Source organism: Petaurus breviceps, unplaced genomic scaffold, assembly GCF_028583685.1.
Source record: "Petaurus breviceps papuanus isolate PSGF00001 unplaced genomic scaffold, PetGlider_PUasm1.0 176, whole genome shotgun sequence".
Classification (NCBI taxonomy): domain Eukaryota; kingdom Metazoa; phylum Chordata; class Mammalia; order Diprotodontia; family Petauridae; genus Petaurus; species Petaurus breviceps.
In genome coordinates, this window is record NW_027185771.1 from 6360389 (window position 1) to 6378020 (window position 17632).

Consider the following 17632-nt stretch of genomic DNA (forward strand, 5'->3'; position numbering starts at 1 on the left):
ACCCAATTTCTCAGGGATCAGTTTTCCAGACCCCAATAATTACCAGCATTATGATATCCAACACTGGGGATGAAGTTTTACTCAAAAACAGAAATGAAGGAATTGAAGTCCATGTGAGTTTCCTTAAATGCTCCCCTGCCCCCAGCAGGAATGGTGAGGATTACTGGTTATACAGTCCAGTGGGCCTGAGCCAGGGAGATCTTGCGAGCAGGGTCATTAGGCAGGGATGTGGTTCTCCTAAGAGCCTGGGCTTTCGGGTCTTGAACCCGGCGTCTGTCCGACACCTGTTCCCTGGCAAAGGAGCCTCGGGGAGGCGGCCCTCTCGGCCCCGCCCCCTGCACTTGTCCCAGGCCCTGGTTGGTCCATTGGGCGAGCTATGTTAATAAGATCTGACCCTTATTGCACCTGACTCGGAGTCCCTGTCCAGCCCTAGAGGGCAGGGAGGAATGCGAGCCTTCGGGGCTGGGTGACCGTCCTGCGCTACAGGCAGGACTGGCGGCTCCCCAGGGCAGCCGCCTCACCCGCATCTGGGACCTCCCTGGGGAATCCACCCGACTCATAGAGCCAGCGCCCCGTCCCCTACCCCCTTCTTACTCTCAGGGAAGATGCCCAGGTCCTTCTTGGTGAAAAAGCACTGCAGCAACCGAATTCCCAACTATGGCCAACTGGAATCTCAGAAAGGTAAAGGAATGTCCCGGTGGGCAGCTGGCGGCGCTGGAGCAGGGCCGGAGGGAGGTGGGGGTTGGGGGCGGGGGGAGGCGCGGGCGCCGGCCTTCCGGGGGGACACAGGGCAGATCGGCCCCCCGCTCTCCTTTTGGGGAGGAAAACTAATTTTGAAAGCGGGCTGATTGATAAGAGAGTCAGAGCAGCTAGAGACCGAGTTGGCGGCACAGAGCCCAGGGGCTCCTTGTGCTGGCAGGTGCAAGCCCGGCAGGAGTCCGCGCTGGAGGATGCGGGGGCGGCGGCGTTGCGGGGGTCGGGTGTTGGAGATTCCTCGGGAACATTGACGGGGGAGGGGAAAGGGGCTGCCAGGGGCCCCGGGGACCGGAGACTATGGGACCATGCGGGAACCCACCTGCTGCGCCCGACCTTTGCCTCCAGGTCGATTCGCGGCTGTCTCAGCCCCCAACTGGGGGGTTTAAACACCCCAAAATCTGTTGCCAAATTCCTGGGAAAGATCTTGGGGCTTTGGGGACCGGCCAGACCTAGGTGTTCTTCTCGACCTTTCCGCTAAGGACTGATAGAGACTTCCCAAGCTCCTACTACCCCAACTGGGACAAGAAGAGGAAAAAAAACAGGGCTTGGCGGCGGCGACCCCCCCCCTTGGCCCCCGCTGTACTCTGGAATCCCAGGAGTTTCAGACTCCTAGCTGTGGTTACTCCCCGTAGCTCTGAGGGTGCAGATCTTTTTTTTTTTTTTTCTGGATAGGCAGGGAAAAGCAATCTGTCTCTCTGTCTCTCTGTCTCCGTGTCTGTGTGTCTCTCTGTCTCTCCCTGTCTCTCTGCCTTCTCTCTCCCTCTCTCCCTCTCTCTCGGAGGACAGAATAAGGTTGAAGGGTTAGGTCTCCCTTTTCCCCACCTCTCCAGTGATTTCGAATTCCACTCCTGACTGGTGTCTGATAGGAGCAGACACTTAGACTCTCTGTCTCTTTCTGTTTCTTTCAGGAAGAGACACTTACTTAGAGGAAAGAGAGCGTCTAAGTGGCCAATTCCAGAGAGCAGCCACAAGCTGAATTTAAACTCCTTGGAAAAGTGTGAAAAAGAGGGACCGAGCCTTTATCCATCCCTAGCAGCCCTGAATCCTTCTGTTTCTAACTCTTCAGGTCCCTTTCCCTATAACCTTTCTGCCTCATAGAGACTTCCTAAGGGGCTGAGTTCTAATTTACTGAATGAAAAGATTCTCAGACCTTCCTACAGTTCGTTGACTGGAAATTGTAAGGAGCCCCCTCATTGTAAAATGAGGAATTTGGTGCCTAGAGAAGGGAATTGATGTGCTCAAGGTCACACAAGTACAAAGTGGCAGAGCTTTGATTCAAGCCCAGGTCAGTTCTCCTTCCGCTACAGCCTTTTGAATCACCCCCCAACAGCGAGTCACTGGCAGTAGGGGAAACAGCAAGGTAAAACTTTTTCCTTCAGGAGGAGCTTGTTTGGAGGCATAAGAACACAGTCCTCTGACTTAATAGAGCAGCTGCCGCTATCTGGAGATCGGCAAAAATCTGAGGGGAGGGCATTACTCTGTATCCCCCAAAGTAGGAGGGAGAGGAACTGAGGGGGGTTTAGAATGGTCTTTGTGAAGGGTTATTTTTTCCTGTGGTAGGGACAAGTCACCTGATCAAACACGCCCTTCTAAGCCCCTGAAGTCCATTGTTTGGCAATGGTATCCACACCGTCAAAGTGAATTATTCATTAACACATGTCCATGTCCACTCCCCACCCCACCCCCTCCAAGTAACCACCACATGGGTGATGATCTCAATTTCCAAGTGACTCCCATTAATGGCAGTGCCCAGAGCCATCCCTAAGGGGTATCTCTCCACCCCCAACCTGATACCACTTCAATAAGTAAAATTGGGTTAAAATTCTGAGTAGTCTGGGGAAAGGGAATAAGAGAGGATAGCTATTGAAGAGGAGAGGAGGTGCTGGGGAGACTTGACCCTAATTGCCTGTATATCAGTCTTTTAAAATACCAACTGGTAAGATTTCCTGCTGATTGCCCTCCCAAGCTCCAACCACCTGTCTCTGGCTAGGGTGGGGTTGGTTCCAAAGGGGAATGGTCATGGGTCTTGCCTGTATCATTTTTCCAGGATAGACTTTCTGCTGAGGGAACTCCCTGTGTCTTTAGAAGGTCTGAGATAGCTAGGGCTTTGCTTTGGCGTAGGTGTGCTCCTTGGAGGGTACTACTGGGAATTAGAGCATCCAGATTACCTGAACCCACAAGGAGCGAAGACTATTTCACTGGAGATCCTGACCTCAGGGAACAACAAAAGAAAGGGAAAAATCAGTTAAAAAAATATTCACAGGTAGAAATCAGGTAAAAATATAATTTACCTTATAATCAGGTAAAAAATATTCACTCTCTGGGTCTGGAGTCATTAAGTGCTATCTGACATGGTCTGGTGGCATTCCCATCAAATAGATTAAAAAAATATATTTCTCCTCTCTCCCCCTGCTTTTTTCTACTTTTTCTTCCTATTTCCAACTTATTCCTTAGGCCTGTCCATGGTACCTATAAGCTTTTGCCTGGCTCTGTTGTTGCTGTCACCCAAGAATAATAAGGTTGCTGAGCCTCAAAGGATGCATGGAAAATAACTTTAGTGTTAAGAGAAGGAAGTTTAGGAACTTCTACAATTTCATTAATTAGGGGAACCTCTAGATGGGAAAACTCCTATGAATGTAGCACTTTTCTATAATTTATAATTTTAGAGTTGCCAACAGCACTGACAAGTGACTTGTCCAGGGTCACATGGCCAGTCACAAGCAGTTCTTGAACACCGGTCTGCTTTGCTCTAAAGCTAGTAGTCTACCCATTAAGCCCTACTACTGCCTCTTCTATCTGATTGATAAAGGTTCCCAGAACTGAAATGGATCATTCCAGTGACATAATGCAATGGAATTCTTTAGGGGACTATCTGGAAGGAACCGAAAGCTCTTCTTGCTGCCACACCCCTCCCTGAGGAAGGACAAAGGATAAGATGGAAGTAGGATTTATTCTTTTTACCAAAGGAAGAATTAAGATAGGAGAGGTGAGGATATAACCTCATTTAATGAGGATTGGGAATGGCTGGAAAGATTGTCTCCTGTACCTCTCTTTATAGATAGGGTTTGAAACAGGTGAGCACTAGTGACTGATTTCATCATGATTGCTCATGGGTATTTATTAGGTGCCTGTGATACAAGCAATGGAGTCATAGACCCTACTTATGTGTTTCTTAGTTCTTTTCCTTCTATGAATTCTTCCAGAAGTCAACATTTTTCTGATTACACACCAGGGTTGGATTGGGAGGAGAGAAGGACCCACCTAAGAACAACAGTGCATCCCAAAATTCTTAGTGTAGCTTTTAACTTTAATGGCTTAACACTAAGGTTTTTTTTAATCAAATGCTTTATTAACTTCTAGTTTATATCATTCATTTCTGCAAGATTTTGAGTTACAAATTTTCTCCCTGTTTTTCCCCTACCCACCACCCCAAAATATTGATCCCACTGGATATCCCCTCCTCCAATCTGCTCTCTCCCATATCTTCTCCCATACCCCCTCTGACTTTCCAGTAGGGCATGGTGGATATCTATGCCCCAGTGCCTGTATATCTTATTTCCCAGTTACATGTAAAATAATATTAATAATAGTATATATATTTTAAACATTTGACTTTAAACTTTAAATTCCAGATTCATTCCCTTCCTCCCTTGTCACCCACCCTTACTGGGAAGATAAGCAATTCAGTATAGGTTGTACTTGTGTAGCTAATGCAAAACATTTCCATAGTGGATATATTGTAAAAGACTGACTATATTTCCCTTCCTCCTATCCCACTTCCCACTTGTTCTATTCTCTACTTTGATCCTGTCCCTTTTCAAAAGTGGGTGCTTCCAACTTCCCTTCCCCCCTACTCTCCTGTAGGGTGAGATACCCTATTTAGTGTGTATTTCATTCCCTCCCTGAGCCAGATTCAGTGAGAATAAGGTTGACCCATTCCCTTTTGCCTTCCTATCCTTCCCCTCCATTGTAACCATTTTCCCTTGCCTCTTCTATATGAGATAGTTTACTCCATTCTGTCTCTCCTCATCTCCTCTCATTATATTCCTCTCTCACCTCTTAATTTCACCTTTTAAGTATCATCCCTTCCTATTAAATTGGTCCTATGCCCTTATCTATGTATACCTGTACACATATATACACACACTCACATATGTATTCATATGCCCGTATACCCTCCTATATAGACATATATATGTATGTATGTATGTATGTGTGTGTGTATACAGGCTTAACACTATGTTAAGACTTGTGGGGGTGCAGCTAGGTGGTAAAATGGATAGAGTATCAGGCCTGGAATCAGGAAGACTCATCTTTGTGAGTTCAAATCTGACCTCACACATTTATTAACTGTGTGACCCTGGGCAAGTCCCTTAACTCTGTTTCCTTTAGTTTCCCCATCTGTAAAATGTAGAAGAACATGGCAAATCATTCCAGTATCTTAGCCAAGAAAACCCCAAATGGGGTCACAAAGAATTGGACATGACAGAAACAACTCAATAAGAAGTCAGTAATTTATGTGGCTGGGGAAAAAGCAGATGCCTTTAATCCACTAACATTTTCAAAGGCCTGAAAATATATGCTTGACTAAAAGAAAAGGGAAATGGGGAAGAGAGAGAAGGAAAGAAGAGAAGAAGAAGGGGGGGGAAGAAGTATAAAAGAATGGGTGAATTTCAGCTTTGTTCAGTTTCATAAGTAGTTTGCAGAGGCATGGTGTCTGTTGGGTTTGATGGGTCAGGGCTAGAGCAGGCAGACAGGTGTGACTAGGTCTCCTAAAAAGTGACCCCTGGAAGGAGGGAAGATCACTATCATTGCAAAGCTGTTTGTTCAGAGTGCTGGGATAGAGTTATCTTGGGGATGATTCACTCTCAACGCCCTCCCCCCCCCCCCCCCCCCCCCAGTGCCTAGGAGCCAACATTCCAGGTCCTCTGGAGATTATCCTGCAATAAAATGGGAGAAATAAATACACAAAATGAAGCAGTAACACTAATTCTGGTTAAATTCTGAGTTCCAAATGGAAGTTCCTTTGCTCTCTTCCTGAAAGATAAACAGATCTTTAAGGCTTCTGTAGTGCAGGGGGTTTAACGGAAGCAGGTATTATGCCTTGTTGAGGGTCTCACAGTTTCGTGACCCGCCTTCCACAATCCATTGGCTTTCGAGTTCCCAGAAGGAACACTTTTATTTTGTCTTTCTTTATACCCCCAGCATTTGAAGGTGTTTAATAAATACTTGATTTGACTTGTGGCCTACTTGTCTGAGGGGCACAGTTATAGCCTTGACTTATCATCTTTTTCCTGAAAAGCCAGTGTTCTTTCTAAAATACTAAAAGTCTCTGAGAGATCCATTACTCTGTTTGAAGGGCAAGGAGTACAAGAAATCACCAGAGAGAAAGAGAGGGGTCCTCTCAGGGGCCCCCTTTTTGTCAGTTTCCATGGATAAATGCTGGTTCTATATTATATGTGGATACATATGTATGGGGGATGTTATGGAACATGGGTTAACAGTTTTTTATGGACCAAGAGTAAGGGAGCTCATTCTGAAATTTTGGTTTGGAAAACACTTCAGAATTTAGCCACAACCCATTTCACTAATCTGCCTACACTGGGGGCATTTAAGCTTAGGTGTTTGAGCCTCTGACCCCTCTACTTGCTAGGGAGATTGGGAGACTTGTATAGTGGTGCTTGGCTTGCAAATGCTAATTTTCATGAGTGGTTTCTCCCCTGTTTAATTGTAGATTTTTAGGATTTGTCTTGAGAAAGCTAGGTGGCACAGTGGATAGACTGATGGGCCTGGAGTCAGGAAGACTCATCTTCCTGAGTTCAGATCTGTCCTCAGAAACTTACTAACTGTATGACCCTGGCCAAGTCACTGCACCCTGTTTGTCTCAGTTTCCTTATCTGTAAAATGAGCTGGAAAAGGAAATGGCAAATCACTCCAGTGTCTCTGTTGAGAAAACCCCCAGATGGGGTCATAGAGTTGGGCATGACTGAAACAACTGCGCAACAACAAATGTCATTTCTATTAGAGTGGCATTCTGGTTCTGGAGATCTAGTTTGTAGATACTCAAACAGGGTTCACATTTTTAAAAAGGACATGAACATGAACCAGCTGGGCCATAGCTGAGCCATACAGTTGACATTGTCCCTTAGCAAGGGTCAAGCTCTGTAATGAAGACCTGAATTCCAATCTAGACTCAGATGTCTGACCTTCAGCAAATCACTTAACTATTTTCTGCCTCAGTTTCCTCACCTGCAAAATGAGGATAATACTAACATCTCCTGCCCCAAATTGTTGTGAAGATCAGACAAGATGACAAACCTTGGAAACTTTAAAGTGCTTCATAAATTCGAGCAGCTAGGTGGTACAGAGGACAGAGTGTTAGCCCTGGAGTCAGAGGACCTGAGTTCAAATCCAGCCTCAGACACTTACTAGCTGTGTGACCCTGGGCAAGTCACTTAAGCCTGTTTGCCCCAGTTTCCTCGTCTGTAAAATGAGCTGGAGAAGCAAATGGTAAACCACTCCAGTATCTTGTGACCCAAATGGGGTCACGAAGAATTGGACACAACTGAATGACAAAATTCTTGCTATTATTAATGTGTTTTAGATATTGTTTAATAACATCAACTCTAGATGTAGCCAGGATAGATGAAAACTTCAAATAATCTTAGTTGGTCTGGTTCGTTATGTCAGCTGAGGGTGTGGCTGTTTGATAGTAAGTATGGCTGAAAGAATTCACCATGTTGACTAATCCACCTGAGGATAAAGGATATTTGCATGTTTATATTTTCCATGCTGCCTAGTGCTCTGACTGCTGGGGCTGCTCAGAAACCTAGAGAAAGAAAGCTGACAAAGCACTGGTGTTTTTAGATCCTGAGATGTCTCAGATTCTGGTGACTGGGTGGATGGGACAGGAGCTCGGTCTGCCCTGGGACAGACAGTGGCGTGAAAGTCTCTCCTTCTGTTCTAGGGAGACATCCGTAAGGTCTCCCTTCCCTTGCTACTGGGCAGTTTAAGGAACCTGCGCTTGGTTTGTGAGGTAGAATAAGCAAATGGGGATAGGAACTCTCCAACATCTCTCATGTCTTTCTGTTCTCTCTCTCCTTATCCTTACAGAGATAGATGCATCCTGCTACACCTGTGAGGGACTGGTCTTCCCCCTGCTCCTTCAGGACAAAGTGCAACCTTCAGCACCCAGTGATGTTCCCAGCCTATGGGACCGCAAGTCCGTCATTGCGTGTATCTCACTGCCTCTCCCCTTAAATGGGGAGGTCCGGGGAACCACTGGCCCAGGGCCTCTGGAAATCAGTGTGGTGGACTCCCTAGATGGCCGAGCCCCCAGCACCCCTCTCAAGGATAGCCTGAACCATCTCAACCTTTCCCCATTGCTGGACGTGCCGAAGCAGTGGCCTCTTAATCCCAGGCCAGAGGTAGACAAGGCTCCAGATAAACTTCTTGGGGGTGGAGGCCCCCCAGGTGGGAGCCCTCCACTGGGCTCTGTGGGCTGCTTTGAATGCTTTGACTGCCATAAGACCTACCACACATTCTCCGGGCTCTCCAAACACCGACAGCTGCGTTGTGATCTTCAGGCCTGCCGTTTCTTCAACTGCAAGTATTGTGACAAAGAGTACACAAGCCTGGGGGCCCTCAAAATGCACATCCGGACACACACCTTGCCCTGTGTCTGCAAGATCTGTGGCAAGGCCTTCTCCAGACCCTGGCTCCTCCAAGGTCACATCAGGACTCACACAGGTGAGACCGGGGGAGAGATGAACCAGAGCTACAGAGTCAGAGGAGAGACCAACTCTGAGGAAGACAATTGCTAGTCATCTAATGGGATAGGAGTAATCAAAACACAGAAGCACAGACACATACACAATTTCCTTTTCCTCGTTCAGAAAAACAAAAAACTTTGCAATTTGTCTCGCAGACTTAATCCGTTATTTGAATCTGAATCTTTGTGAGCTGAATCTGTTTTTTCATCCCCTGCTATAATTTAGGGTTTTGGGGTAGCAGAGGTGGGGAGAATGGAACAATTATACAGAGGCAAGGAATGTGTTGTTTCTCTGGGGGTCTGAAATTATGGCTAGAGATTTCACTGGTAAATTGGGAAAAGCTATAGCAAACATAACTCACTCATGAAGGATTGATCAAATAGAGATTCAAGGCTTTGAGGGAGAGAGACAGAGAGAGAGGAGAGACGGAGAAAGAGAGGAGAGAGAGAAACAGAGAGAGAGAGGAGAGAAAGACAGGAGAGACAGAGGAGAAAGAGAGAGAGAGAAACAGAGAGGAGAGAGAGACAATGAAAGAGAGACAGAGAGGAGAGAGAGGAACAGAGAGGAGAGAGAGACAATGAAAGAGAAACAGAGAGAAGAGAGACAGAGAGGAGAGAGAAAAGACAGAGTCTATGGACACCAAGAAAAAGAGAGAAACTGAGGCAAGGAGAAATGAGGAAAGTGATGGAGACAATCATTCTAGAGAGAGAGAGAGTTCTACTACTCACCCACCCTTTATGTCAGTGGTTTGCCTGTACCTCTAGTAGCACTCGGATCAGAAGAAAGATAACGCATGGTGTGGCAGATAAACTTCTTGGGGGTGGAGGCAAACCCTTCAGCTGTGTCTGTATCAGGGCTTGCTCAGAATCTCATATGAGCCACCCCAGAGGCAGAGATTGAAAAGCAGACTTTTGCAAGAGCCGTTTTCTGGTCACTGTAGAGTTGTTTCTTCTCCCTTGCTGCACTTGGCTGAGGGGATCTCCTCATTGCCTGCTTTCCCTCTTCAAAAGGGCCCTTGAATCACTAAACACACTGGCTCCAGAATGTCAGGGGGTTGAGTGCTCTTGGGCCAGGATGGCTGGAATGCAAGGTGGCTCCATAGAAGGCTGTCCCTGGTGGCCATCTCTCCTGGTGGTGCCCAGCCATAGGAAGAATGCTAACATTCGGTGCTAGAACCCGGCTAGTTTTATACATTCACCTGCCAGAGTCAGCTTAATGGGGTAAGGGATGGGTCAAACGGCCGGAAGTTCTCTGTGATCCTGAGATAACAAGGTAGAATGATGCTTTGGGGGGGCTAATGACTCTTGGATCCAGAGGCTCAACCTAGTTAATTTTTCCCTTGATTTTTCACTAGGGCCCACAATTGCATTTGTTATATAGTTTTTTATACTTCTGGACATAGGGGTAACTAGGGGCACAGTGAATAGAGTACTGGGTCTAGAATCAAGAACTAAGTTCAAATCCAGCCTCAGATACTTATTAGTTGTGTGACCTAGGGCAAGTCACTTAACTTCTGTTTGACTCAGTTTCCTTAACTGTAAAATGGGGATAATAGCACCTATCTCCCAGGGTCATTGTGAGGATCAAATAAGATAATATTTGTAAAGTACCTGGCACATAGTAGGCACTATATAAATGTAAGCTATTTTCTGGAGGATTTTTCGCTCCACTTTAAATTTTCCTAAGGAAACAGTGGTGTGGTATCATAGTCAAAGCATGGATGAGGCATTATGAATCTGCCACCAAATAGCTCTACCCCAGTATTCCTTCCAGTGGGAGAGAGGGGCAGTGATAATTCCTTTTCCTTATTATCTACCTTATAGGGCAAGGAATACCATCATGAGAATGAATTCCCATTTATAATAGATATGAAGCACTCTGCATATTTTTTTAAGTATTCTGTTCAAGGTGTTTCATTTAACTTCTTCCTATAATACAGGGTGGATTTAAATCTGCCCTCTGCAGTGGTCTTATACAAGAGCTCAATCTTGTTCTGGACTGTCTGGGAAGGGAAGCTAGAAATTAATCCTCTGGACATTCCAGTCACTTGGGTTTCATCTTTTCCTCTTCCCAGGTGAGAAGCCATATGCCTGTTCTCACTGTAGTAGGGCCTTCGCTGACCGGTCCAACCTGCGGGCCCACTTGCAGACCCACTCAGACATCAAGAAATACCAGTGTAAGAGCTGCACCAAAACCTTCTCCCGCATGTCCTTGTTAACCCGACACAAGGAAGCAGGCAGCTGCCCGGCCTCCTGATGGCCACAAGTGGCCAGGGAAGTGAGGAGAGGAGGAGACCTGACCTGGAACATCCAGAACGAGGGGTCACCCTTGGAAGTCTGGAGCCAGGCGAGGAACATCTGCCAGCAGGAGAACAACATCGTGGGTTATGTCAAGAACCTGGGCTCTCGGCCTCCCTCTTTCCTTTTCCATTTGGTGTTAGCCCATCAAAGCGATGTGCTTGGTCAGTGTGGCTCTCCATTGGCCTTGGGCTGCTCATCTGTGCCTCCCACTTCCCTTTGTCCCATATTGAGTCTTTGTTTCTGGCTCTGGGAAGAGTGTGCAAGGTGAGAAGAAGCCATTTCCTCGGGTTACAGACTAAAGTGCTCCATTTTATTTGTGAAGAGTTGGGGTCTGGTAGGATTTAGGGAGAAGGGAAGAAATTCCAGCTGCAGAGCCAAAGAACATCGAGATATACATCTCTGCGTTGCTGGACCTGGAGCCCTTCCCCATCAGTGCCTGGACAATGCTCTGATTTGGGCACATCCAGCTTTGTACACCAGACTGAGGCTTTACCCAGGGCTTGTGGCATGCTCTAGTGTCTAGGAAACCGATGTAAGCATTAGCAAACCTAGCTCTGGGCTTGTTTCTGACAATGTGGGGCCCGGGGCAAGCTGTTACATATCCCTTTGCCTTGTTTTCTCTCTCATAAAAGCAGGGGAAAACGTGTCTATACCAGACAAGGGCAGTCATGATTGGTTGAGGTAAGTGGGTGTGGGGAGGCTCCCCCTGCCGGACTGGCACCTTTGCAGAACCGTCCTAGGCTACTGTTTGTGTGACTGTCTTCTGTGTGGAAATACACCTGTGTCATATTAAAAGAGGAGTCACAAAACTGCTGTCTGCCCTGTTCTTTGAGCTTAGATTTTCTGGGTGATTCTCTGGGACTAAAGTTATCCAAACATGTGTCAAGCACTTGTATCAAGGTGCCAGACACAATGCAAAGTACTGGGGATGTTTCAAAAGTGGGTGACACCACCCCATCTGGAACTATGCCCAAAGGACAACAAAGCTGTGCACACCCTTTGATCCAGCAACGCCACTACTAGGTCTACATCCCAAAGAGATCATCAAAAAGAGAAAAAGACCCACATGTGCAAAACATTTATAGCAGCTCTTTTTGTGGTGGCCAAGAACTGGAAATTGAGGGGATGTCCATCCACTGAGGAATGGCTGAACAAGTTGTTGTGTATGAATTTAATCGTGCTATAAGAAATGATGAGCAGGTGGATTTCAGAAAAACCTGGACAGACTTACATGAACTGATGCAAAATTAAGTAAGCAGAACCAGGAGAATATTGTATGATAATCAATTAGGATTGACTTAGCTCTTCTCAGCAATACAATGGTCCAAGAATTCCAAAAGACTCATGATGGAAAATGCTAGATCCAGATCCAGAGAAAGAATTATGAAGTCTGAATGCAGATCAAAACATACTATTTTCACTTTTTTTTTTTCGTGGCTCTTCACTTTTGTTCTGTTTCTTCTTTCACAACATGACTAATGTGGAAATTATGTTTACATGATTGCACATGTATAACCTGTATCAGATTGCTTGCTGTCTTGTGGAGGGGGATGAGAGGGAGGCAGGCAAAACCTTATAAAAAATGAATATTGAAAACTTAAAAAAAAAGATGCTGACTTTACAATCTAATGATGGAGAATATATATGTGTATATTATATATATGTATATATACATATATATGGAGAGAGAGATGTACAAGGTATATTCAGAATAGATAGAAGGTAACTTTGGAGGAAAAGATTCTAGCAGCTAGGAGGATGAGGGAAGGCCTCATTGAGATGGCATTTGAGTTGAGTTTCAAAGAAAGCAATGGGTTAATTAAGGAGTTTGAGCTCAGCATATATAACCAATATCAAAGTGCTTACCCTCTTAGGGAAGGAGAAGGGGAGGGGAGGGAAAAAATTTGGAACTCAAAATTAAAAATAAATGATGAAATTTGTCTTTACATGTCATTGGGGAAAATACTATTAAAAAAAAAAGTTTAAGGTCAGAGATGGCCCTCAGCAGTATTCTAATATAATCTGGCCCTCTATCTGAACAGAAGGAATATGGAAGATGGGGTAGCAAGGGAGAGAGAGAAAGAGAGTATCCTGAGATGAAATACTTTGTGGGAAAAGAAGAGGTGGAGAGTGGGAAATAAGGATGTAGTATGGAGGAAATGAATGCCATGAAGAGAGAATGATGGGAAATAGTGTTGAAGAAATGTAGGGAAAGGTGAAGAAGGGGAGGATTTATTGGAGCCCTTGTGAGAAACCATAGTGTTGAGAGGGCACCTGAAGAGTGGGCTATCATTTTCTTCCATCTATTACACAATATTCTAACATGGGAATACTTACACAGAAAACCCTGACGTGACTGACAGCCTTTGCTGATTTCTGTGTGGCATTTTGCAGAGGAAATGAACTTGGACAAAGCTTCCCCTTCTGAATTCTGTTGGCTTTTTTCTTACAGAAATGCCAGGTTCAGGTGCCATGTTCCTTTAATGTCTTGCCCTGAAGAAGTCTGGCTCTGCCAACACAAACCTTTGCTCTTTACTATGTGTTGGTTAGGATACTTCTCCTTGGAAGCTCCCTAATCCAGTGATGCTACCAAGCAAGGCTACCTCCACTCAGCTTTCCTGCCCTCATCCCCCCAGCTCTGGTGGTTTCATGTCTGATGCCCCTTGCCTTCCCCCTGACTTGCCTTTTTTCCATTCTCAGGCCTGCCTGGGCAGTCATTCATTGGGTTGTCCCCACCTCCTGCCAGTGGATCTTGGAGAACTCCTCAGCTCTGCCCTTGAAGGGATGGCATCTAGGAATGAGCCAGGGAGGGGCCTTGTCTGAGACTGATTGAGTTCTTGACGCCTCCACCAAGATGCCTGGTGGGGAGATTTTCTGGAGAAGACACCTGTCCCTCAGCAGTGGGATTGGCCTGTTCCCAGCAGTTCTACTTCTGGCCCAGGCCTGGGAACACATGTTGGTCACCACTGTCCTAGGTCTGGAATGAGGTCATCCAGCAAATGATAAAAGCTCTCATTACTGCTCTCCTACACTACCCAGAACCCAATCAAGCAATCAACAAGCACTTATTAAAATGCTTAGTGCACACCAATCACTGAGCTAAGTGTTGGGGATAGATACAAAGACAAAAATTAAATGGTCTCTACCATTTCCTACTTATATGGTGGAGAGAGACAATATGTTCACATGTTACAGAAATATATACAAGATAAAAACAAATTCTAAGCTTGCTCCCAGAATTTGGAATTTATTTGGACTCATGCTTGGGTAAAAGTTGCCTTCTTCCCAACCCCATTGATTTAGCTGGTTGTAGTCTAGGCCCCAGAGATGAGATGTGAGTCCAGAGTGTTCCACTCTGGTCTGATGATGCCACCCCAGCTTGGGCTCATCACCAGGGGCAAAAGACCATGGGTGCTTAGTTTGGGGCCAGTTATCTGAGGGACTTGGTCCACTCTGGTAGAAGTGAAGCTGGGATCTCCAGACCACGATGGATGGCCTAAAAAGCTCCAGTTTCAACTAAAAACTACCTGACCTCTACATCACACCTTATCTCAAAGACATTACTGTCAATACTATGTTCTCAGTTAATCCCTATCACTCATGCCCCTCCTTTCAGTCAATAAACAATTATTAAGCCTACTTGTGGGCAGCAAGGGGGTGCTATAGTGCATAGAACCCTGGGGCTGAAGCCAGGAAGACTCATCTTCCTGGGTTCAAATCTGCCCTCACACTTAGTAGCTGTGTGACCCTGGGCAAGTCATTTTACCCTGTTTCAATTTCCTCATCTGTGAAATGAGCTGGAGAAGGAAATAGCAGACCACCCCAGTATCTTTGCCAAGAAAACTCCAAATGGAGTCACAAAGAGTCAGACTTGACTGAAACGACCAAACAACAACAAAAGTTTCTATCTTGTTCGTGCATTGCACCGACAATACAAAAACAAAACTGAAACAGTTCTTGTCCTTGAGGAGTTCATGTTCTAATGGAGGGATGGTGGTGGGACTCAGGGATCCTCCATCCTGGTGTATGGGTAAGATTAGAGCCTTCTCAGGCTTTCCTGGCTCCATACAAGGCCAGTGTTAGGCTGCTAAGAGAGACAATGACCTTCCCTCCTGGACTTGGCTTGCTTTTGTGACTTTCCCTAAGATTTTTTTCTCAACAGGAGACTAAAATGTCTTAGGAGTGAAAAATATAACTTGGAAACCCCCAAACCCCAGAGTTATTAGTTATTAATTAGGTAAATAGCCTTTACTTACATAACAATCAGCTAGAGTTTAGCCTTCAGAGATTAAAATTGAGAGACTATGGGCTGCTCACCGTGGGCTGTAGTGAGACAGCATTACAGACAAGGACCTTGGCTGAAGTCAGAAGCACAAGGAGCTCCACAGACACGCCCTCCCTGGCTTCCTTGAAGTCCCAACTCAAATCCCCCCTTCTCCAGGAAGCCTTGCCCAACCCTCTCAATTCCAGTGCCTGCCCTCTGTTAATTATTTCCTATTTTTCCTGTATAGAGCTTGCTTTGTATGTATTTGTTTTTATGTTGTCTCCCCCCTTAGATTGTAAGCTCCCTGAGGACAGGGGCTGTCTTTTTGTATCCCCTGCAGCAGTTTAGCACAAGGCTGCACACATAGTAAGTGCTTAATAAATGTTAAATCGAATTGAAATGCCAGGTGGGATTATGCCTGGCAGCATCTGGCAGAGACTTCAGGTGGAGATGTGTGGAGGCCAGCAACGGCACAAAAGCATCATTGGAAGACAGTCACATCCCTACGGCATCAGTAATCTGTCGCCTTTCCAGATATGCTACTTCCCTCATCTGCAAAGGGCCACAAGGAGACCAAGCCCATCTGGAATAAGCAAAGGCAAATTTTAGAATTCACTAGAAGGGCCTTGGGAGATTTCCTGAAGCCTTCTCCTTCAATATGCCTCGACTCTCACTTCTTTTATCTGAACACGGATTCCTCTACTCCCCCCCTCTACCTCCTTCAGTCCAGAGTGCATCTCTATTATTACAGGTCAGGGTAAAAGGAGGGTAATGTGGGACCTGTGAGCCAAAGGCCATGGAGCCTTTGTGGGGCTCATCTCTGCGCTAACAGAGTAATCCCCCTCCTTGAACTGCTCACCAAAGCCATTTACCCTAGAGCTTAGCTTTGTTAGTGGAACAGATCAGACTTCCCGAGGGTGAGAAGAGGCCCTTTCCCCCAACCTTGCTGATGATGTTATCTCCCATTCCCCAGCAAAAAGGCAAAGCCCAAGCAATATTTATATACTAAGAGAGGGGTGGCTTAAAGGAGGATTACAAATAGAGGCCAGATGCCTAAAGGAAGCTATATTGTAAATTGTGATCTATTTTGGGGTTCCAAAATCTAAATGAAGCCATTGCACCTGTTAGGCATGGAGGAGGAGAATTTCACAGGCCTAAAATAAAGCCAAATATTTTCCCATGGAAAATGCTTTTTATATTTAACTCCAGGTTGGCAGGGAGGTCAGGGGAGTAGATGGTAGGTTGGCAGGGGGGTAAGGAGAGATGGTGGAAGTTTGCCAATCTTTAAAGCCAGGGTGAGAATTGATATGTAATGAATGAATGAGATTTTCCACTTAGAGTAAGCCAGAGTGAAGCTATCAACAGCAATTGGGCCTCCCTACCAGGTCCCTGGATCATTCTTAGCTCTGGGACTCCTACCATATCTCCCTCCTCTCTGGTCTTCCTACCCTAGGTTCCCTAGCTACCAGCTATTCTTGCTCAGTCCTCTTCCTTAGAGGGGACAGTGTCCCAAGCCTTTTATTGAAATAAATTCACAGACTTGCCCTTTTCTTTCCCTCCAGGCCATTTGTATTCTCTCCATTTTAACCCCTCTCTCCTCACTCTGTGATTCCATTTTGCTCTCCAAGGGAAATTCTTGTCATGACTCAAATTACTGCAAGGGGACATTAGCAGAGCAGCCTGTACTACTCATTCTAACCTGAAGGTGGGGTAAGGACTGGGGCTTTTTTGGAATCTGGAAGGAAAGAAAAAGATGTTTCAGTTAGAACTCAATTTGGTCTGGACAACATTAGGGCCACCAGGACACAGTGAGAGCTTGAGCTACAGAAAAGAATAAAAGCTTTTCAGCACAGGAGGAGTATCTTGCTCCAGGGGATAATTAATATTGGGGATGGTTTGGGATGAGAACCTTTCTTGGAAGAAAGGTAGAAGAGAAGCATTTCTATAGATACACACCAGAAATCCAGGGTTTCTTTGATGGGGACCAGGGAGGGAAAGGGGAGCACCCTTAGCTTTCAAGACCCTCTTCCCTACCCTACACTTTTCAGATAGAAGCTTCTTTTCTGAAAGCTAACTACCAGCTAAGGTCACGCCCCCATTTCCAAGAACCTCAGGGGGTCCTGTAAATATCATAGTTTCCATGGATTTTCTAGATGGCTCTCTATGTTGTAGTTGTAGCCCCACCTCTTAGGTGTTTCCCCAGCTTGCACTTGAATGTGTGAATTAGGTCCCTAGAAGATAGATCGTTACATTGCTTTCTAGAGATAAGACTGTTTGTCTAACACTATGGACTCCAAACCCCCATCAGTTTGTTCCCCATTAACAATCAGCCAGTAGACACTATTAACTCTTAGCAAAGGCATTTAATAAGGTTGTATGATAGGAACTATTGCTACAAAAAAATTCCTTTATCGTCTTGGGGCACACAAATATACATTACATTCATGGGAACAGTAGGCACATTCTTAGAGTATAATGGCAGTGAAGAAGATGAGTAAGGGGCATATGTGCCCAGGCAATTCACAACAATTCACAATACA

At 45.7% G+C, this 17632-nt stretch overlaps 2 protein-coding genes across 2 annotated transcripts in view; one reads left to right on the forward strand and one right to left on the reverse strand.

The window, feature by feature from the left end:
- The window catches only part of TRAPPC2L (trafficking protein particle complex subunit 2L), a 423767-nt gene that overhangs the window by 391485 nt on the left and 14650 nt on the right, over positions 1-17632 (reverse strand). The gene's annotated exons all lie outside the window — the stretch shown is intronic.
- Positions 414-12774, forward strand: SNAI3 (snail family transcriptional repressor 3). The gene is made up of 3 exons (XM_069085561.1): positions 414-681; positions 7870-8505; positions 10603-12774. Exons 1-3 carry the CDS (start codon positions 606-608, stop codon positions 10782-10784), a joined length of 894 nt encoding a protein of 297 aa, XP_068941662.1. The 5' UTR covers positions 414-605; the 3' UTR covers positions 10785-12774.

Excerpts from the sequence above, each read along its gene's own strand:
- SNAI3 (XM_069085561.1), top strand. The coding sequence starts at position 606 with ATGCCCAGGTCCTTCTTGGTGAAAAAGCACTGCAGCAACCGAATTCCC. Across the intron at positions 682-7,869 it reads CCAACTGGAATCTCAGAAAG|AGATAGATGCATCCTGCTAC; the intron begins GTAAAGGAATGT and ends TTATCCTTACAG. Across the intron at positions 8,506-10,602 it reads TCACATCAGGACTCACACAG|GTGAGAAGCCATATGCCTGT; the intron begins GTGAGACCGGGG and ends TCCTCTTCCCAG.